At 31.2% G+C, this 24,433-nt stretch overlaps 1 protein-coding gene across 3 annotated transcripts in view; it reads right to left on the bottom strand.

Annotated features, from left to right (window-relative positions):
- Positions 1-18,713, bottom strand: part of LOC126748101 (uncharacterized) — a 54,639-nt gene extending 35,926 nt beyond the window's left edge. For 2 of the 3 annotated variants that reach the window (XM_050457099.1, XM_050457102.1), the window contains exons 1-6: positions 18,575-18,713; positions 10,070-10,262; positions 9,496-9,672; positions 9,204-9,442; positions 8,829-9,149; positions 1,622-1,907 (exon numbers count right to left, since the gene is read on the bottom strand). In XM_050457099.1, coding sequence (XP_050313056.1) covers positions 1,622-1,907; positions 8,829-9,149; positions 9,204-9,442; positions 9,496-9,672; positions 10,070-10,262; positions 18,575-18,664 — 1,306 coding nt within the window. In that variant the 5' untranslated portion in view covers positions 18,665-18,713. Of the gene's footprint in view, positions 1-1,621; positions 1,908-8,828; positions 9,150-9,203; positions 9,443-9,495; positions 9,673-10,069; positions 10,263-18,231 lie in introns of all 3 variants that reach the window. The other variant, XM_050457101.1, reaches the window with a different exon arrangement.
- Positions 18,714-24,433: the final 5,720 nt, after the last annotated feature.

Genomic DNA, 24,433 nt, shown 5'->3' with positions numbered 1-24,433 from the left:
CTGTGCCTGAAAATCTGTGAGGAGATAGCTATATTTTAGAATTGACATGACGAGCGGGAAGCGGAACGGCGGCGGCGGATGACCATGGCTACTGACTTTTGTCAGATATCAAAAGATGAGTCAGAATTACGTTTTTTTAATTTTTAATTAACATTGTGTTCGCACCAAATGTAGATTAGCCTGACTTATTTAATTATGTTATGATTTCTCATTGTAAATATTTTCCTTTAAATTCAACAATGAATATTTTCTTTCTTAAAATAGTAGTCCTTTCATTGAACTGGATGCGTTTTACTACTAGGTGGGAGATTCCGCGTAATTCTTGTCACTTATTTTTTCTTGAGATTTGTTATTATTTATTTAAATTGTCATTTTTTGAGTTCTGATGAATCTGCCTTTAGGGTGGATTTTTAGTAAAACACATTTTACAGTACTGATCTAAACGGCCAACCGGTCTAGTTAGCTTACCTGAGACTAAGCTTTCTTATCTATGGTCAAGGTGACTGCTACTGTAATAGCTCAATTTATTTTCTATTATTATTCTAAATTTATTTATCTAATTGATGCACATTCCCATTTAAAAAGTCAGTTCCAGGGAACATGTGGTAACTTTTTGTTTCATCGAACGCCAAAGGTAAAATTTTATTACCTTTATTTTAACATCAAGGCATTAATGCATTCGAAAAGGAAGTACATAACAGTGTATACAAAACTACTAAGATTTGGTAAAGAAAAGACTGAGATGTGCCATAGCGCATGTGATATACACTTTCATATAGCGCTCTCACACATGAGGCGCGTCCGACTGCGAGCTATACACTCTTCTGTGCGCTATTTTGTCGTGACCATCCTAGTTGGCCCCGTAAAAGCTATAGTTTACGCAAGATAAATTGGTGTATTAAATAATAACTTAAAAATAATAATAATAATAAATGGTTAAATCTTTATCTAGCTTCACATTTCCTTCTTAAAGAGACTTCTCTTTTTTAATATAAAATTAATATTGCTTCTCATTTCTTTGAAGAGTAATTATTAAATAGAACAATATTGCAATATTGCACAAACTATACCTTCCCAAAAAATTGGACCATTGGCGACGATATCCGGTGAGGATACAGTCTTTTCTTTGCTCACAGTTATGTACTTCCGTTTCTATTACATTAATCTCCTATCCGTAATGTTAATTTGCCAATGCTGTATATAATAAAATAGCCGGTTGCATTATTACATTTGTATTAAATATTTGAATGATTTAATAGTGCCTTAAAAAAACACCAATAACTAAATTTGGAAATAATAGCCTAAATGCTTGTGTTTACCATAAAAAAAAATCATGTAAATTGTGTTATAATTATAGTATTTTTTTAATCAAACTGTATAATACTAATTTTCTTATTAAATTTACTGTAAGGTATCGCTACTGTTCCATTTTAACCTGAAGGAAAATAAATAATTTATATAGAAAGATTTCACATACACAACTCCATATACCTGCTTGATATAAAAAACCCAATTTAAGATATCCATTGCCTAATATGGCAAACATTATTTATTTCAACATAAAATAAAACGCATTAATAAAATCTGAATCTAATGCAGCTAAACAGGTTTGAGTACATACCATTATTCACAACAGAGTATCCACTTCTTTTAGCCAACTCTTCAAGTTTTTCTAGCCTCTCTTTGGTTGGTTCGATACTGAATGCTGTAAGAGCGCATTCTCTTGAAACTTTGATATGGTCCGTGAGCAACTCAGCCATATTATCATATGCGCCGGATAGTCTTGAAGTTGTTGATTTCACCTTAAGTTCATCTTTCTGCAGCTTGTAACGCTCCAAGTGATTCATATCAGTGGTCAACGCCCTTATGTACATTTCGATAATGAAATGCGGCATTCGATCAGCGGCCTATAAAAAGGTAAAGCAATATTAAAAAATTATAAGCAGTATTTAACTGCCAGGTCATTAATATTATAATTTATGTATTCCAATAATCAATAAAAGTACATTTAATACATAGATTTAAATTAATTTAGTTTCTTTTTTAGAGGTGTTTTAGAGGTAAGCTAAAAAAATAAAATAAACTAGTGTTTTAACGTATTCTTTTAATTTGATGTAATATTATTTTCTTTTCACTATTAGATCTCTCTTTCTGAAATAAATTGCCAAATTCATAAAATTCCCTCCTTCCCTACCGTAATTTCACATTCTAACAAAAAGTATACCAAAAAGATATGGAAGAAGAAAAAAAGAGAAAACGTTTAATTGTCAAAGAAGAAAAGTTACAGATTACAATATTCGACATATTTTAATTTAATAAAAGAGGCAAATAGGAGTGTGCATCTCGATTATAAGAAAACCGTTTCATACCGTGTGATGCATCCTTAAAATGACTTCTTGCGAAATACATGTAATACAATAATTCACATAAAAAAGAAAAAAATATAATTGAAAAAAAAGAAAACAAATATAAGAGTAGGCAATACAGGCATTGGCTAACCGCAAAACGCGAGGGGAGGGGACAACAATATTAATATTAGAACCGTATATAATTATTGCATAAGTTATTAATAGACATAAGATTTTTTTTAATTTCAAATGGTAAATTTATAGTTAGTTGGTATATTCAAAAAAATCAAAATCCTCAAACGGAGAATAAATGATCAAACAGATTGTTCTTGCAAAAACATTGTTTTAATATATTTCTTAAAGGTATAAAACGAATATTCTTTGACAAATTCTGACAAAGTATTCCCCATTTATGCAGCAACAAAGCTAATAGAACGTTGAAAAACAGCGAACGAACTCTGTAACTCAATAGAAAGAAATTTTCCTTTCTAGAAAAAAAAAAAATTCTAAACCCTATTCTCTATCTCACCTCCGTTCCAATCGGGTAAAGTTCGGGTTGCCAACCAGTCTTCGGAATAGGAATATAGAAAGAGGTTGTATGGATTTGCTACTACGTTCGTATCTTTTTAGTACATTAAAACAAAGATATATTTATCTTTTTTGTCAGGATGGCACGTTTTTGTAGCAGATTCGAAAATCGATAAATTCTCGTAACTTGTTAACTACTCTTTTTGAGGTTTAAACGGATCATTAAGGTTATAAGGTCATATAGTTGATCCACGCTTATAGACGCCCTGAAATTGGAAAATTCCCAGCGACTCCTCTGAAGGGAACAAAACGGGTTTTATTATTCTTTTTATTCTTAATTCAATTGTTTCTAAGGCAAAATTCAAGAAATTAATAATAATAGTATTATATTAATTTTATATTATAATACTAACATTAAAATATAAATTTTATAGTAAATATATTTAAATTAAAAATAAAGATAAGATATTAAGCTATAATAATTACACACTGGGAAAGATTTCATCATTTTCATCCATTTCATCCTGCGTAAAATTAGGAGGATCCACCATAAATGGCCGTTTTATTGGTACCCTTTGTCCTCCTATGCCCTATTCAACAAGGTACAGAACCTTGGGCGTATAGCACTAAGAACGGACAAAACCAAGGTCACACAGCCACCAGACAAACGTTTTGTAATTATAAAGGAAGAAAGGAAATGGACCAAGTATGGAACACTACGATCGAAGATTCGAGGTAGCTGTGGGCGTGCTAGAGAATTCACAACAGGGCAGGCCACGCACCCTGAACGTGGGACTGGAAGGAACAGACTTACATGCAAACATAATAGGAAAAATAATTGGTAGTTTGAGACCAGATCAAAGACTGTACCAAACTGCTGGAAGGACCTCGCGGACCTAGTCAAAAATCAGAACAGGCCAGAGATAATCCTATCACAGAATATAAGCAACATGCTGCGTCAGCGATCAAACGTGGAAAATATCAGGCACTGGTTGGAACTGGAGCATCAAAAATACTGGGATCAACTGCCAAAGCTGGAACTCTCAATCAATCAATCAATCAATGCTTTATTGTCAAGAAATTGTTACAATTTGTAGACAAAGCTGTAAAACAAAAAAGACACAAAAATACAAACAAAACACAATTAAAGAAAAGAAAAATAAAACAAAATTAAGAAAAAAATAATTAAATAATTAAATAGAATAGAACAGAATATCTACAATATATACAGATTAATACAATTGAAATATTGTAAGTAGTCAAAAATATTATTATAAAATATACAATTTAATGTATACAATGTCAAAAAAAAATCATTAAAAAATCTCTCTATGTTAAAAAAAAAATGTAAAAAATTTTTAAAAAAGTAAAAAATTATAAAAAATCCTAAAATAGCTACACAAAGCAGTATACCTAAACATGTACAGATAGTAAAAATACATAATCAGCTAGTGCGAAATTTCAAATCAATGATTACAAAAAAAAATCGTTAACTGCGTAAAAAGCTCTCTCCAGTAAGAATGCTTTTAATGCTTTACGAAATGAAAAAAAAGATGTGATGGATTTAATTTCCAATGGCAGATGATTGTGCATTTTTTTTTGCATTATATAATATGGAACTTTTGACCAACTCTGAATGTGGGGTAGGCAGGTATAGATCATGTTCCGTGTATCTAAGTGGATAACTATGGGAAGGCCTATCAGATGCTGAACCGTGTTTGCGTATTAGACAAACGGACTCAAATATGAATAAAGATGGAAGAGTTAATATTTGAAATTTTTTGAAGAAATGCTGGCAATGACTTCTGTATTTAAGTCTCAGTGTATAACGTAAAGCTCTCTTTTGTAGTCTAAAAATACGGTCAAATTGAGTTGCACTACATGTACCCCAGAATGGAAGGGCGTATGGAAGCTGCGATTCAAAAAGGGCAAAATAAACTGTTCTAGAAGTAGACAGGCTAAGCTCCTTAGAAATTGATCTTAACGCAAAACAAGCGGAACTGAATTTTCTTGATAAAGAGTCAATATGTGTGACCCATTTTAACGGGTTGTCAACAGTTAGCCCTAAAAACTTTACAGAATCAACTTCGTCAATTGTTGCGTTACCAAGTGCAAAAGATTGCAAGGTATTTTTATAGGACAACATTTTAGTTTTGGAAATGTTGAGACAAAGGAGATTAGAGTCGCACCATGATTTGATAGTAATTAAATCACTTGATACGGTTCTATGAAGTGTAGAAATATCCGGATTACTCCAGGTAAAACTAGTATCATCAGCAAATAGACAGACTTTACCGTTAATAGATTAGCAATGTCATTGATGAAAATAAGAAACAAAATAGGGCCAAGTACGGAACCTTGAGGCACTCCATTTTGTATTGGCTTGCAAGAAGACATAGTCGAATCAATTCTCACAGCTTGACTTCTGTTACTGAGATACGACTTAAACCATTCAAAAGGCGCTCCTCTGAACCCGTAATATTGCAACTTTTTTAATAAGATGTCATGATTAACACAATCAAAGGCTTTAAAAAAATCACAGAAAATTGTTGCTGTTGGTTGTTTAAGCTAGAGTATACATTATTAAAAAGAGAAAACATAGCATCATTTGTGCATTTGTTATTTAAAAATCCAAATTGATGGGAAGTAAGTATTTTATATTTTAGCAAAAATGATTGAAGTCTTTTTTTAACCAATCTTTCAATAATTTTTGAAAGTGTGGGAAGAAGAGCAATAGGGCGATAGTTGGAAGACTGATCTTTGTCTCCTCCTTTATGTAGTGGAATTATTATCGCCAACTTAAGGCAGTTAGGAAAAACACCTTTTTGAAAAGACTGATTGATTAGAGTAATAAGATGACATAATGTACATTCGGGCAGATTTGAAAACATTTTGAGAGTAAGCCCATCAATTCCAGAAGAGCCTTTGTTTTTGATTTCCCTAATTGAACTGCAAAGCTCTGGTACCACTACGGGCGTAAAGAAAAAACTGTGGAAATTCTCATTTGCAATGGGAAAATATGAAAGTGGATCATGGGAGTTATGGTACTCATTAAATTATTTGCCACATTTACAAAATAATCATTAAGGTTCTCAGATGAAGTGGAGATAGTATTCGACAACGAAGGCTTATTTCTTAAAGCATTAACAATCGACCATGTTTCCTTAGCCACATTTTTAGATTTAGCCAGTCTCCTATTATAGTAAATATCCTTGGCGGCTTTTAAAGTTCTCTGATAAATTTTTTTGTAAAGTCTTACGTATTCATGAGAAAAAGCGCTGTCTGAAAATTTCTTAAGATGAGATAATAAGCGCATGTTCTTAGCAGATGTACGCAAGCCTTGGGTAGACCAGGGGTTATGTTGCTTCTTTTTAAGAGGTCTGAAAGGAAAGGATTTGTGAGAAAGACTAGATAGCGTTTTTGCAAATCTAGAGAATTCTGAATCAACGTCGTCAGAGAGAATATTCCAGTCAGTTGATTGATAAAGGTGCCTAAAATGTGAAAAATTTTTATCCGGGAAAATACCTAAATAAACCTAATTATTCTATAGTGCGGGCCATTTGTTTAACATCTTTCCTCAGATTCTCTACTTCACTTTTTAACTCTTCATTGGAAGAATCATGGACCTGTACCTTTACCGCCTCACCATGGTTGTCCATAAGAATTGATGACAGGTTGAAAATTTCGTGTTTCATATCTTTGATTGAATGGAAAAGAGATTCTTGTCCATTTTCAGAGACAGTATGGAGGCGATGAATGTCATCAATTTTGTCATAGAGATTCTTCCATTTGGAGTCGCGAGAATTTAAAATGTCGTACATCTCTGAAAACACTGGAAGAAGGTCGTTATTCTTCTTTAGACAAGTACCCAGAGCATCGACACTTTCTGGAGATATCTGAGAGTTTTGCAGCTGCGAAACTTTATCATGAAGATATTTTAATGTTGGTGAATCGCAAACACTGCAGAAAAATCTAATGTTGTATTTCTGCTGATGAAGGACCTTTGTAGTTACCTTGTCCAGACCTGTGCAGCCCATACAGAAATTACGGCGGCATTCCCCACTGCAACGAAGTTTGTATTTCTCCTTATCCGAGACGATTTTTTGGCAGGAATCGCACTTGAACTCAGCCATTATTCTCAAGTGGACGGTAGATGTTTATACAGGAAAAACTCAAAAATAGTTCAACAAACAGAGTTACACAGGAACTAAATAGTTAGCGGGAAATATTTTTTAACTAGAAAGCACGCACAGCAAATAATGTTCAATATTAAAAGTTCAATAAATATCCAAAAAGTCAAAAGCTATACAAGGTCACGTTAAGTTACACCGGAAAAGTTTATACTTAGCGGAACGTAAACAGTATAATAGGAACTAGAATTTATCAGGAAGCGTATGTATAGCGGAAAACACACTGTTGTAATTTTTAAACAAAAAATTTTTAAAACACGCGGTCAAATCAAAACAAAACAAACATTCAATACTAACAGAGCCAAAGAACGAAAACACGACCGTCTCGTACGACTGCTGCAAGTAGAATAATTCTCCAAACAACTTTTGAGCACCCCGCGCTTCAGGAAGCAGAATATACTGGACCACTCCGAAAACAACTGCGAAAGGTAGCGGAGTTGCTCACAGGCCATACGCCCTGCAGGAAACACCTAGACAGACGTGAAGGAAGATACGCCACTATGTAGAGTTTGTGAGGAAGAGCAAGAAACCACTCTGTATATTCTATGCTTCTGCGAAGCATTCAATCAGACCAGGGCGACAGCCTGGGCGTAGCCAAATGCTCACCAGAAAAGATCAGTAACACCACTGGGCAAAATATTGGACTTCCTAGAAGCAATAGAAACTGTGTGTGAGTAAATCTATGGGACTACAATAAAGCAGACCGCACTGCAGGGACCCAACTGGTACCCTGTATTGCAATCATGAAGTTCCACACTACCGAAGGTTCAAGAACCACCAGTGGTCATAAAAAATTTCTGCGCCAAAAAAAAAATTATAACTGAAATGAGCTCAAGAAAACTCTGGTGAGGTACACATTTATTATTAATTTCCTCAGTATTTTCGTCTTACTGGTGTTGACGGTCTACCTTTGAATCGTTTTCAAAATAAACAATAGATTAAAATCAGAACAAAATATGATGTATCTTAAAATCTGTAATTAAATTCATATCTCCGTGAACATGGCATGAATGTAAAACGTTAGTCGAAACAAAAGGAAATATTAGATCCAGCTTATATTCATTATAACTTTTATATGAAGAAAAACATTCAACAAGTATAACTGACTGAAAAAAAATCCAATCTATTAGTAAAATTGTTGCAGTAGATAACAATATAATAAAGTAAGGAATAACTAAGATCCTTGACATATTTAAAATATAGCAGCTCGACTAAAGGTGTTAAGTACCGAAATCAATGTATTAACTTGCTTAGTTTATGTCCAACGATAAAAATTAACCCCGCAGATATATATAATATAATAATAACCAGGAACTTTCAATCAAACAAAAGTTCCAAGACTACTATTATTAAGTAAGAAGTAGTAAAAACCGGTAACAATAATTAGTAATTAGAAATTGTTGCTTATAGAGAATTTCCCAATAAAAATATTTTTTACAACTAGAATTAGTTGTTCTATAGAATTAACCCTACAGTGCATTGATGCCATATAACTTCACCTATAAAGTTGTGAAGTAAGTCAATAAGTGACAATCGTTCATTTCTAAAAACATATGATAATTAAATGGACCATATTAATTAATTACATATCATAAAGCTGCAACTTATACTTATTAATGTGAACTATGCCTAAACAAAACTATTATAATGAAAACTAAAGAAAAGATATATCATATAAAATTTTATAACATATGCTAGAAGATTGGAATTATGTATCTTACATACAGTCAATTAAGCTTCAAAAAAATGTAATGTGACTTACCTCTCTATGTATAATTTCAACCAAATGGCACAAACCCTCTGCATCTGCAGCCTTATTAGTGCAGTCTCTGATGTTCTCAATAAATTCTTCAAGCATATCTTTGTCAGTGGCTATATTTAGGTATGTTTGAATTAGCTGTGTAAGAAAAACTTTATTGTCATCAGTTTTTTCGCCAAAGTTCATTAAGACTTTGGAGATATAAAATTTCAACCCAAAAACTGCCACTCTAACTGCCTTACGCCATATTTTCGAAATTTTGACTCGTTTTTTAGTAAAGCGTTTAGTAAGTTGCACACCTTCATAGAGTGGCAGTCCATTAAACTGCAAAAAAAAAGTTATGTTTTAAAAATGTATTTATTTTTTATACTACTCTACCTCTTCAATTATCCTCGCTTTCTCATCAAATTTAAAAAGCAGCGCGATGTAAATATCGAATATAAACCATAACTGAGTTTCTGTTGCATTCAGGTTGAGGTGTTGAGTGACTGCTATTTTTTTGTATTTTAAAAAATTAATAACCAAATTTAATGCAAGGTCCTCGCAATGGTTTTCGCAAAGTTTCTTCAGCCTTACTGATACCAAATAGGCAGTCTCAACGCAAAAAAAATCTATTTCTAAAAAAACGTAGTGTTAATACTCTTCAATGAAATGAATTTAGGAAAGTTACCTGTGGGCCCTATTACAGCATGTTTATCCTGAATTAACGTTTTTAAAATTGGATCTTCCCAAGGTTGCCTTACCACATCTACCAGTTTCTGACATCTGGCAGAAAAAGCGTCATTTACATTTGATAGGCTTTTCTGTGCGAACTCCAATAATGTTACAAATTCATTCCGTACTGGCTCTAAAAATTGTATTGGCATCATGTTTAATTTGTCTCATGTTTCTGCCACACATATATAATTAATATTAAGGCAATAATTTAACGATTTACTGCTGTCACCTAGCTTTTTAAATATATTTATTGACTTTTTGAAATTCTGCTTAAATATTTTATAATTAAAACTATGTATATAATTGTTTAAATTAACTATAAATCCATTTTCAATTATTATTTATTATTTACCACTTACATTTACTAGATAACCAACTATTCATTTTGATCTTTTGAGATAATTTTTACTATTATCTATTTGTAAATTTAAAAAAAGTTATGCTTAAAAATAGATTAACCACAAAAATTAGAACTTTTAATTTTGGAACTAAAAGATATATATAATAAAAAATCTTTGTTAACTTACCTTTAATATTGCGCCACTCTCCAGTTAAAACAATATTGAGAGCATGTAATTTAGCCCAATCAATAATCTGTATAAGATACTTAATATCAAAGTGGGCATGCTTCAACCCTGAAATGCTTTTCCAAACTTCAATCAAGGATGTTACTTTTGATTCGAATGCAGATGATTTATCATTTAGTATTGCATCATATTTCTGTAACAATGGGTATATAAAAGATGATGTATGCTTCGAAAAAAAGTGAAATAGATCTACCATAGGTTATTAAATTTATTATTTACAAAAACTATAATAAACTACATAAAAAAATGTACGTAACCCATTTTAAAATAAACTGTGGCTGATTTCACAAAATGACATATAAATTAACCCACATTCTAAATAGTAAAAAAAAAACACAAAATATAGAAAAATATGTAACTAGAACTAACCTAACTTAAATTGATCTTAATAAAATATTGAAGAACTTAAATTTATTTTTATTAATTATTTCATTAATTTTTCCTGTTTTATAGCATAGTAAGACCAGATAATAAAGTATAATAGGTAAGAACATGTAAGAATAGCATATTTTCCTCCGCAAATATGGAATAGGTCAATTAAATACAGGCTTGCTACTAAAGATAAAAATAAAAGAAAAATGATAATATAATATTATATAGATATGGGTTTATTATATTTAAAAAGATAAAGTGATGTAGGAAGGACTCCAAGAAAAGCCAACTACCCACCCAAGTAAAGTGGTGCAAGTACACTGAAAACATTGTTCAAAATTCAAAAACAAAAAACTAGTTTTTCCTCGAGCGGAACAGGCTACAAATTTTTTAAAGCTCCTGGGAGATGATACCACACTCAGAAGAAAATTGTCATTCATGTCTAACACATTTTAATATAACCTGACAAAAGTAGTACGAAGGCCTAGCATTTTCAGAAGCACTCTATCTGCTGTCACCAAATAATAGAATCCTAATTAGTTTTTGACGGAAATTAGGTTAGGTAAATTCCAAGCAGAAATCAAACTAATTATATATTTACAATACTGCGTCCTTCTCCCTTTTGTTTTTTTATGACCGATGTAAATTATAAATCAAATTCAGATCTCCTTGAGAAAAATTTTCTCAGAACATTTTATAGACAGATTTCAGGTTAATTGGAATGTTGAGATTTGCTCACTTTTCTTCTGGAAAATTTAGGTATTTTGACATTGTTAACATTTTGTGTTTTCAACTTACTTCTATTCCTCCTGCACAATTTTTAAACTGGAACATCAGTTTCATATATGCAATGTAAAGAATTTAAGGAAGACAAAAGATAAAGCCAAAGAGACAAAACATACATAATAAGAAAGAAAACAGTACATGAAGAACAGAAATAAACAAGTCCACCTTATAAAATTTTTAACTCAATACCCTGATAAACAGAAATAAATTATACAATAAGACAGATTACAAATTGCACAACACATTCAAAATATGAAAAATTGCCAATTATCATCTCACAAAAAATATGAATTAAATTTAATAATACAAATCACAAAACAGTTTTACCACAAAACAAAACTCTTTTTTATTCTCGACACATGTTTTGCAAACTATGTTCACATGAGTGTCGTGTCACCCCAAAAGTTGCAACCAAAGGACTATTAATAATACAAATTTTCAAAAGATGGAATTAACATAAATTTTAAGAGCATCAAAATATAAAATTAGGTAAATAGAAACTAAAAAGCATTAAAAATTATTATTATGAACTAAACATTGTAACTGTGGAACCAACTTCCACCTATTAGAGATCAACTACATATTTTAAAGGCAAAAGTGATTTCATATCTGAAACAAGGAGAATTATCACAATTTTGTTTATTTATCTCAGAATATATTGAGCAATGCATTTAAACAATATTAAACACAAATCTTTAAAAATAATTTGATTGGTGTCTACTATAAATTCTTCTTAACCTAACCAAGCAGAAGTCTGCACTGATATTTTGGTGAATGATGTCAAGAGTCTCTAGGAAAGCAAACCAATTATTATTAACATTTTCTAAACTTAATGTAATCTCAAAAGTTATAGTGTAGCCTTTTGTGTGTGGCTCGAGGTGCTGTTGTCATTGCATTGACCACTAGTCAGCATGCTGTCCAGTAGTGTAAATGTCTGTTATTTAAATAAGTATTTCTGCAAGTTTTGTATGAGGGTAACAGTCGGCAATCTATTCCCAATCCAAAATAGATTATTGTACATAATCCAGATGTTTGCATATTCACTATTATTTACGTCAGCTTGTTACATAATTGCGATGCGGGTCGCGACTTAGTTTTGCAAAAAACATTAAGTTCAGTATTCCACCAATAGTACAAGTACCAAAAAATTAAAATTAAAAATTTCCAAAGAAATGCATTCTTTTAATGAAAAAAATCACAACTAAAGAAAAGGCCGGCGGAAAGAATGATTTCAAACAAAACATGGAAATATTTTTATTTTGTGACAGGTGGTCAGAACTCTTTATAGAATTATTAATGACAATAAACCGGAAATTATTAGGGAAAGTAGCATATAACCAGAAAATTATTGGGTTTTTAGAATATAATTATAAAGATTGCCAAAATTTTCTTTAGGGATTAAGAAAATTCGGCAAAGCTTTGACATCCTCAAACAACCTGGTGCTGTATTATATATGAAACTTGGGTTTTCTATTCTATTAAAAATATCCAATTTATACATGGCAGATGGTTTTCATCTATCTAACGCTCTTGGAAATAATAAACAATTTTAGTGTTTTTTTCTTCTAATTTAATGTCTGTTTAAAAGCTTAAGGCCTTAAAATGCTTAGCTTTTAGGATAGGGTGTGTAAATCTTTTATTTTATTTTAATGTTTATTAAGTTGTTTAATGTTTTTAAAAATTCAGCATTTGATGTTTATTTAGGATGCAATATTTATAATATTGAGTTTTAAGGTCTTATGATTTCTTTTGACAGTTTTCCTCCTTCAACATTTATAAAGAAGTATTAGTCTGTCCACACCCACAAATTTTTAACTTACAAAAAAAACTGTGGACTTTTTTGTGGACTCTTAATGATGGTATAATGATTAAGATTCTGTCGTTCCTGTCGCTTTGTTGCGCTAAGTCTATTATTACCTATTAGATTTACGTAAAATTTATTATGATTGAGAATTGAAATTATTTAAAATCCATACTGTATAACAATTTATCTTGGCCTTATTATATTATATTATATTACTGAAATTAAAATTGATTTGGGGTAGTAACCTTTAGTTATTTTTTTGATTAATAATAATGATTTAAAGGTTAAGATTTTTCTTATCAAATTTTGTATTGGTATTTTTCCAAATAAATGATACTACTACTACACAATATCTTCTGGTTCATAATATATAAAAATAAACAAACAAAATGATGTATATGCAGCCCTTTTAATTAAAAATGTAAATCATATACATAAATCACTTTTCAAAAAAGATTATGAGCCCTGTTTAAAGCCATCTATAAATGAATTTATTATTTTATAGAAAAGAACTAGTCCAGACATGTCTAGTTGATAATAAGTGTAAGGTTAAAGATGATCCTTCATTACATTGAAGGATAGATCACTTTTAAAAGCAGTAAATGTCAATAAACAATGACAATGCATTATTAAATTATCTAGAGTGTATCTCATTCTAAAGATGTTTAACATTTTGATAAAAGAGTTGCATAAAATTACTCTCACTCTACAGTAAAATTGTCTTGTCAGCCTACAAAGCCATGCATGGCTAGCCCAGTAAAAACCTTTAACCTCATCAATGTCATTTATGAAGCATTTGAATAGTTATGTGGGCCTCAAGTATGCATCTTGTGAGACCAATATATTAGTAGGCTCAAGCTCTCAATAAAAAAAACAATATAATACAAATATATTCAAGAAAACTTTCCAATAACCAAAATGCAGTACAAAACAACAATGCCTAAAGTAAAAGCCTGGCATGACTAGTATTATAAGTTTTAATTAACTCCTATATTTTTTATAAAGTTATTACTAATATTAATAATTTTAAATATTACATTGATAATATTCCTATGAAATCTATTCTTGTTGCAGCCCAACAGCTTAATACAAATTTTTAGTTTTAAACATTGATAGTTTGTCAATTGTGGCAAACACATCTTTCAATAATGTTTCATCTGTTATGCTCTTAGGGTAAAGGCAAATAATTTGAACGTGCAATTGCCAAAAATATATATAATGCACTAATGGAAGCACATCCTCAGTATTTTTTTTAACAGCTTCTTTGTTCTCCAGGTAAAGTCTGCAATTCAATTGCAAAATGCATTCAATGCAAAATGAGAATCAAAGAAAAGTCATCCTTTGTCACTTTTTGACCTGTTGAATAGTTTTCTTTAGGTTACACATTCCACATACTGAGCTTGTTCAAATTTATTTGTATATGATGGTAGAAATATTTTTAACTACCTACCCCTAAATATAAAGAAGTCCACAAAAAGATAAAAAAAAACAGCACAATTTGAAAAAGCAAAAGCTTTTGGCAAATAAACCATTTCATAGCTTAGAAAAATTTGAAGTATATGGTAAATATTATAGTTATGAGTTTGGTCTGATGCTTCTTTCTGGTGTATTGTTTTTATTATTGTTCATTAAATTTAAATTTTTATTACATCTAGGCTACATATATGCTAGGTTATGTACTTTATTGTGTTTTTTAATGATTTATATTTTCTCATGTTTTTTGTATTACTTTTTTTCCTACTTAAGTATTATTGTTTATATTTTTAAATCTAAATATAAAATTCTTATTTTACCTAAAAGCTTTGTCAACAACAACTATGTTATGATAATTAAGAGCTCTTGGACTTTGACCAGAAACCAGATAAAAGAAAAAGTACCACAAGACATAGATACAAGCTACTTTTAAACTCTTAACCTTTATTTAAAAAAAAAACTAAAACCAAACCCATATACAATAAGAATGAGATTGGTAGTTAGAGTACCTAGAAACAAATGGTAATAAACCTGGAGAGTACAAGAAAAAGAAAAAGAAAAATTTTACTCAAAACAAAAAAGGAGCCACTACTCCATAAACCCACATATTTCATATATTTTGTAATTAAATGAAAATATTATTTTACAATCATGATATATAAACTTCAGCCTTAGAGTCAGCTTAGATCAGACTTAGCTTTAGATCAGACTACTTCAGCCTTAGTTCAGACTTAGCCTGTAGAGTTCTAAACAAATTTTTTTTGTCTGGATATCCTCAGAAAAAATGTAGACATTTTAATGTTAGGAATTTATTATCAGCGCATATTAAATTTTCGCCTGTTTTTATCAGTCTTAGTTAAAATTTTACAACGAAAACATGAATATTGATGTGGTAGGTAGAAGAATATGCCATAGAGTGTACCTAAATGAAGTTGACATAGCTAGGGCCGTAACATTAATTGAGGAAGGTTATTCCAGAAGAAGAGTCACAGAAATTCTCAAAGTCCAGCTGCTATAAATAGACCATGGAATCGGTATTTAATTTATGGCATTATCAAAAGAAGGCCCTATACTCAACATCAAAGAACCTCTTCTCGCCGAGAAGACTGTTTATTAAGTGTGTGGACGTCTAGGGAATGAACCAATACTGCACGAGAGTTTTAAAATGACTTGATCAGCATGCAATTGAGACTTCATCAGTCTTAATTGCATGCTAGGAAGTCGGTTAGAGTGCCTCTTTTGACAGCAGAGCATCAAAGAGCTCGAAGAATTTCTGGCAGAATACATGGTCATTGGACAATACCACAATGGAGTAATGTTGTGTTTATAGATGAGTCCAGATCCTGCTTACATCACAATGATGGATGAGTTCGGATATGGCAACAAACAGGTGAGCTGTATTTGGACTGACCTGTGCAAGAACCTGTTTGGTTTGGCGGAGGGTATATTATGTTATTAGCTCGGATAACAACATTTTTTTTAAATGACCATAATATTGGAGTTATAGAGTGGCCAGCCAACAGTCCAGATCTCAATCCTATCAAACATCTGTGGGATACATTGGGATGAAGATTATTGGAGCCACAGCCGATGCAAACCATCTACCAATAGCTTAAATTAATCAATATACGATTTTTTCATATGTATGTTATGAGTTTTTGATTAAAAATATGCAGAAAAATAGTTAAAGATATTTTTAACAACATTCCAAAACTAGTCTGTCAAAAAAGTTAAAATAAAAAATTACTAATCTGTCAATCATGTTTATAACAAATGGAAATATGCTTTATTGTTTTAAATAGTGAGATATAGTTATATGTTTATATTAATAAGTATTTTAACCATCTACCTTAATAGATATATTACCTAATCAATTCATAAAGCATTGGTATAAAAAATTATGATTAAATTATCAGTATTTTTTTTTTTTAATATTGAGTTTAATTATATGTTCTAAATGCATGTTAAATATAAACAATTTAATGTATTCAAAGCTTCTGAAATTATATTTTATAATGTCATTAAGCATCACAAGAAAAAAAACCTGACATAAAAAAATTTCATCAAAAATCAGAAAAGCAATTTATATGTTGAAGGAGAAGAAAGAAGAAAAGATATTTATCATGTTTGTTGAATTTAAAATGTGTATACAAAGTAAAAAATTTTTCTATAATGAACTGCATTAGTTATTATTTTGATACCTTTAAGGATAGAGAAACATATGCATACTTTGTACAAAATATTAAGCAGATTGATAAATGGAAGGTAAATTTACTAGAGATAATAATGTAGATTTTATTAATTAAATGTCCAACACATGCAGTTAATATCATTTAGCTTTATTTTTGTGTTTCTCTATATACTACCCCAGTCAGATATAATTTTTTTTTATTACTTCTTAATAACTCATACATAAATAAAATAAACATGTCTACTTCATAAAGATAAAATGAAATGCATATCCACCAAAGTGGTTTTTTATGGTTGTAATGGTTTTATGTTCGTTCAAAATGTTAATTTTAGAGATGAGACAATTATTTCCAAAAGTTTTGTTAGCTTAATGTGTGCAATTGACAATTAGCACTGATGATGGCTTAAACTTTATTCATTTTTTTTTGTTGGTTCTTCAAATTACAAATTAAAATTAGAATTTTCTGAATATTACCTCAAAGAACACAGCCAATTATTATCTATTTAATTACTTATATATTTTGCTATATTTCGCCACTGAGATACAATAATACGCTATTTAAATTTTCAAATTCTGTGATCTTGAAAATATATTTTAATTATAATTAATAAAACATAGCTGGTAGCCAAGTCTTCTTGTTAGAAAATTATGCAATATATAAATAATATAATTTAAGAAAGTCATATAATATAATTTAACATTTCTTTACCAAATGTATTGTATGAGAACATAGCAGAACAGAGCCTTTAAAAAATATCAAAATAATCTCTAGAGAAGACTACTAAATTTAATAACATTGGCACAGATTTACAGAATATTCTGTAAATCTATGACATTGGCCATACCTGTTAAGACCTAACAGCTAATATCTCCACCAATTCATAATATAACAAACAATGCAGTATAAGAGCTTATTTAGTTACCAGAACTTAAGCAACAAAAATCCAAAAATAGTTTATTACTAGGGCAAATATATATATATAAACAATCAGTATATATATATGCAATACAGTCATAAATAGGTGAGCTATCTTCAATTTTTGACTTTTATGCTTGCTTTTGCTTTTATGTTATTTTTGATCTAGTTTAAAAATAAAATAGGTACTGATAAGGCAATAAAAACATGGAGCAATACATAGAATTCTAGCCTACATTAAGAGCTTTAAATAAGAAAAGGTCTGAATTACCAATGACTGTATAGTTTAGCCTATATAAAAAAGGCCATTTTAAACTAAGGCAAAAGGACTTTCTAGAATTACTTATGCTTTTTTGTACATGCATTATATTCATTCATGATTAACCTATTTGAAAATAGTGTTTTTAAAAAAATAAAACACAACCGAGAAAATGTGAATCTTTGAAAATTATGACATAAGAGTAAAAAAATTTGTAATTGAGTATGTCATAAGCTAATGATATCACTTTTGCCTTATAAAAAAAAATAAAAATAAGAAAAAAATTAAAAGGTGTACGTGCTTTGAAAGGAGTATAACAAAAGGTAACATCATACTCAGAGCTCATCTTGGTAGGTAAGAGAATAAAAAACAAGCTGGAAACTATAACAAAGTTTGGTAAGGCGGAGTGATTTCTTTATCCAAAACACTAAAGCCACTCATTTCTTGAAAAAACTGGACAGTAATCACATAAACATTTTCCATTTCTTCAGGCCAAAACTTTCTCGATTTTTATTTACTGATTCGGCTAAGACCGAATATGGCCGCCATAGGAAAATGGAACTACACACTCGATATACACAATAAACATGCGAAGAATGATAAACTACTAAATCACTAAAAGCACGTAAAACTTAATTTTTCACCTTATATACATTTAAGTTGTAATATTCTTGATCATTGTTTACATTGTTAGTGCTATCTAGTTTTTCTTTTTCATCGTCCTGAGACGCCATATTTACAACACAGACAGGTCGGCACGCAAACGCTCTCCTCCGGACTTGCGTTCGTTAGTGCGCAAGCTTAAGTCATTCATGAAAAGAATTTTAAATTATTTAAAGGAGATTTCCGCGCGACAAAATTTGAAATATAGATTACCATATCCTGGCGTTAATAATTTTTTTATAAGTGCAATTTCATTTAAGAATTTTGGAAACCTAAAAATGTTGCTTCGAAGGACGCGGCTTCTAACACATTAATGACATATTGCTGTAATTCCTTATTTGTCTTTCTGTTTTCCGTAACTATGGCAAACAAAGGATAATTGCTTATTATATATTTTTTTGTATAAACAGTAAAAATTGTAATATTAAAATAAATACTTGCTTTGATACTTCAATAATGTATTTTATTGCAAAAAAGTCTTTAAGATATTAATATTGTAAATAAGATGTCTTTTGTAATAGTAAGACTTTGTAAAGGTATCTCTGTGCTCACTAAGGTATCTCCATTGATTTTTTGCTTCATAAATTTGTATTTGGATATTCAGAATATGTTTTAACGCCTTGTATTATATGGATGAGATAAAGTTTTCCTCATCCATTGGCTGACTTCATCTAGAAGATCATTGGACCTGCTAACTCATACATCCGTCATCATTGACAAATTATTCGTTCAGTGGACAATTTTAATCAGTAATCCTATGCAAGACTAATTTTGTGACATTTGTATCATCCTATGGACATACACTGGATTTTTTGAAGAATGGAGGTCCGTTACACCTTTTTATTTCCAAAAAGAAGAAACTGGATGTCCTTTGGATGTCCATAGGACACATTTGTGCTGCATGGATTAGTTACCAGGATTTCATCCCGTAGGCATTTCAAAGATTTGAGGTAAAAGAATGATAAGCTATTAGGGCTATAAGCTTTGGGAGCTATATAGTTCAGCCTCCCTGATTTCAGAAGAAACACAACTCTGACTTCTCTCCGTACCTAAGGAATGTATCTTAGCATCAGAAACGCTTCCTCATCAGGTGTGGCAATAACTGTTCCAGGCCCCACTAAAGTGCTGGTTTGATGCCGTTAGATCCTGGGGATTTAAAGGGAGAGAATCCGAAGGGTTTCCAATTTATTTTGCCCTCGTGTATTATCCAATCAGCATGTAGCCAATCCATATCACATCCCGTATACTTACCATGCGACTAGGAATCTGTATCCTACGTAATACTAGAAGCGGAGTCAGGAAAATGTGTAGTAAATACTAGTTCTGTGCTTTCTTGGAGGTTGGCAGAAAGTGTGTCATCCTCCCCATGTAGCTCGCCTATTTTCCGACATGGGTCTTTTTTGAGAGCTTTCTATCTCGCAGCATCGGTAACTACTACTGTCCATTGGGCCTTGTCCAGACGTATTATTAATTAAAAGTAACAAAAATCTTCAGTTTCTTACTATGATTTTATGACTGATTTTATTGGTATACAGTGCTTTCATTTCAAAACGATCAACGATCCACCCTTAATAATTTTCTTAAAAAAAAAAAAAAAAAAAACACGTCAAATTAGATATACAGGGGGACGTTTAATTATGCATTTACTGAAGTTCTGTTAATCACCTCCTCACCTCCAGCTAACCTCACTTTAATATGTCAAATGGGAACTCCCATCATGTGATACATTATGATATGATGTATGCCTTACTATGGTAAGGAGCGTAAAATTCTCTATTCAACGGTACCAAAAAAAATGAAAGAGGTAAAAAAAAGTAGCGAATAATTAGCGAACAAATAGTTAGCGAAAATGTCTAGAAATAATGAATATTTTATTTACGCCAAACTTTGGAATGTCAAATGGCTACCCCATGGTGTGTATACATTATTTTAAAGGGCATTTATTATGCTATCAATGGTTGTAAAAAAAACAAAATTGATTGACCAAGAAGCAATTAAAGTGTAAATCGGTAGGGTAGAAAAACAAATTTAATTAATTTAACAAATTTATTTTATTAAATGTTCAAAATGAGCGCCGTTATTAGCAAGACAATAAAAAAGCCTATTTTCAAACTCCTTACGAACATTGGCAAGGATCTGCCCGCTAATTTCTCTGCATTCTTGAAATATTCTATTTTTTAAATTCTCAATACTCTCAGGTGGGGTTTTATAAACTTTGCTTTTTAAGTAGCCCCAAAGAAAAAAGTCTAGTGGGGTTAGGTCCGGAGACCGCGCAGTTAATTCGATTGCACCACGTCTGCCAATCCACTTTTCTCGAAAATTTTCATCAAGCCACTCTCGAACTACCAAAGTGTAGTGCGCGGGAGCTCCATCCTGCTGAAAATGTATATTATTTTCATTCAATAATATAGCACCATGTTGATCTACTTGATTTTCCATAGATTGTATGATGGAAGGGTATATTGCATTTTCTAAAAGGTTTAAATAAATTTCGCCAGTCAAATTTTCCTCCAAAAAAAATGGCCCGATTATTTAATTCCCATAAATTCCTGCACAAACATTAATTTTTTAGGGATGTTGGGTATGGTCTTCCCAAAAACCTGCGGATTTTCATTATCCCAGTATCTACAGTTATGTCTGTTCACCAGGCCATTTAAAAAAAAGGTCGATTCGTCACTGGAGCAAATGTTCTTTAATAAATGGGGATCGTCGTCAATTCGCTGGCACATCACTTCACAAAATTGGATTCTCCTATCAAAATCATCTTCTCCGAGTTCATGAAGAATATGAATTTTATAAGGAAAGAACTTTTTTTTTTAAAACTTTATGTACGGAACCAGTGGAAATATTTGTTAGTTTTGCGGCCTTTGGTATAGACAAAGTTGGATCCATAGCAAATTGTCCTAGTACTTCAACTTGGCATGCTTCATCGACAACTCTATTTTCATATTTTTTCTTATTGTAAATCGATCCCGTCTCTTCAAATTTTCGTATCAATTCTAATACGTATTTATGGCTCACGTTTTTATCTTGATACCTTTTATTAAATGCTCTCGCGGTTCTGCGAGCACACCGATCTTGAGCTCCATAAAGGAAAATTATTTCTATTCTTTCGGCTAGCGTATACACCATTTTATTAACTCACTGTTTTAACTTAAATTGAAAAATTGCACGCGTCAAACTGACAGTTTTAACAATAATAAATCGCCTGCTTTTTAAACGCCTTAAAAATGTAAGGTATTGCAGTGTTTTTTTGTACCTATTAGGTAGGTTTCGCAAAAAAGATAAGTGAGTTATACCCCTGTATAATAATTATTACATTGTATTATGCACACAATTCCTCGATTTTAGATTGCTTACTCTAATTCTTGTAATTAGTATTAGATATGCATAGTTGCATATTATTAATATAAATAGAGGTAAAAACAAAATAAAGCAGCTCATTTGTTAGCAGTAATTGCCGTTGTACTAAATAAAACTTTTTAAAAATAAATTTTCTTAAACCCTAAAGAAAACTGGCGTAGTCGGTAGGATACACCAAGCGGGTTATATACAGAAATCATAAACCGCGTTCGTTTTAACGATTTATGGTGTATACCAATAAAAGTTATATTAGAGATTCGGTAGTGCGAACCAAAGGGCGTGAGCCCCTTGAATCTTCCCTCGAAACGAATCTTCCCTCCCCGTGAACCAGGGAAGATTCGTCCTATTGGTGCGAGGCAAGGAACAGCATCGTCCAACCCTCATAACGTATAGAATCCAAGGAAGAGACAGAATCGCTCGTCCTATTGGAGAAATGAAGATTTTGTTATTATTGTAAGTACATTGATTATTGTTTATTTGATATATTGACAAGAAGGTATAATTTTGAGTATTGAACGATTTAATTTGACTAGTGGAAAATCCAAATACTTTCTGTTTTATTTTATTTTTATTTATAAAAAAAAATATATATATATAAATAAATAAATATTCAAAATGCCTGAACCCAATTATGCGTTAATTAGGTTCCAAGCCGATAATATCCCATCATTTGATGGTAACCCTAGGCAAATTAATAGATTTATTTCTGCATGCGAAAATTTCATAAATACCCATAGAAATAATATTGATGTGAATGCAACAATAAATACTTGTTTATTTGATACAATTTTAACAAAGCTTACTGGTAGAGCCGCTAATTTAGTAGCTTCCAGAGTTGAGTTAACTACTTGGGAACACATTAAACAATCTATCATTAGTACATTCGCGGATCAACGTTCAATTGATTGCATCAATTAAACATCAGACATAATTGCGTGTAGACCAAAAAAAGATGAGTCACCACAACAGTTTAATGCTCCAAGATATAAGAAGTCTTTTGTTCTCTGAAATAAACGTTAGTTTAGATGAGAAAAGTCTTAAAGTATTAAAAATTAATGAATATTCGAATTTGGTTCTAAAAACGTTTATTAGTGGTCTCAACTATCATATACAGTTGGTAGTATGTCTAAAAGACTCCAAGACACTTGAAGAAGCAATGTGTTTAGCTCAAGAAGAAGAAAACTTCATGAGTTATTCAAAAAGAAATTTTGATTTAAAACCCCCACAACAACAACATAATATGCGTGGAGACCATCCCAACACAATTCCAACAATAATATATTTAGGCGACCACAATTTAACCATCAACAACGCTATATTGCTACACCACACCCATCTTATCGGCAAAATAGATTTGAACAAAACCCGAACATTTTTAATAATAATCAACCAAGGTTTAACCCTGGCTTTCCATTTAGACCACCTCAACATAATAATCAACCACAGCCACATAATAATTACAACTACAACCGTAATTATGGTAATTTTAACCAAAATAATAAACGACCTGCGACCTCTTCAGTTATTCAGGCAGTACCTCTTCAGGCAGTATACTCAAAATAGAGGTGAACCAATGGACACATCGTCCGGTAACACTGTCATACATGTTCATCCCATACAAACATAAAAATCCGATTATCTCATTGAAGATGTGTATAATATGCAAAATTCTGAACCCTCATGTAGACAAACTCAAACACTAGGTTGCCATTGTAACCCAAACTACCAAATTAATTCGAATAATATATATTCAAATATTAATCGACCCCTTATTTGTCATAATGAGCAGAGCTATGATAACCTAGAATATTACCCTGAAGAAAATAATTTTGATAATTTTCATTATAATCAACCCTTAGACGAACCTGAAGAATTTTATAATAATTTTCCCCACGAGGAAAATTTTTAAGAAGTCTCAGACCCAGACAACAAGACATAATTCTTTTAAATAATCACACCAATTCTGATCTACCTATTATTTATCTACCTGAAATTAACGCAAAATTTTTGATAGATACCGGTAGCGGAAAAAGTTTCATAAAACCCCAATTAGCCTACGAAATTTATCCTAACTCTATAGTTCACGAACCATTTTCTGTAAGAACCGCACATGCGACTTCCTCACATAACGAAATTGTAAATATGCCCATATTTCCCTCATTCAAGTCCGAGGAAAATCATAAATTCTATCTATTCGATTTTTCGCCGAAATTCGACGGATTGTTGGGAATAGATTTTCTCACACAAATAAAAGCAAATATCAACCTAAAAAATTCTAATTTAGAATCCCAGAATATAACTTTACCCTTACATTTCGAAAAACGTACTTCTCGCGAACCCGATAACACACCAAATTCTTCGGAAAGCACAATAAAGCTTACGCTGTTAAAACCCGTAAAAATAGAACCTATAGAAGAACCAGATTTTCATTTCACTGAAAAAATGGAAACGGACTACGAACTAAACGAACATATAGA

The sequence above is a fragment of the Anthonomus grandis genome, chromosome 22, assembly GCF_022605725.1.
Source record: "Anthonomus grandis grandis chromosome 22, icAntGran1.3, whole genome shotgun sequence".
In the NCBI taxonomy this organism is placed as follows: Eukaryota; Metazoa; Arthropoda; class Insecta; order Coleoptera; family Curculionidae; genus Anthonomus; species Anthonomus grandis.
The sequence above is the reverse complement of the archived record's forward strand: the minus strand, read 5'-3'. Positions and strand labels throughout refer to the sequence as shown.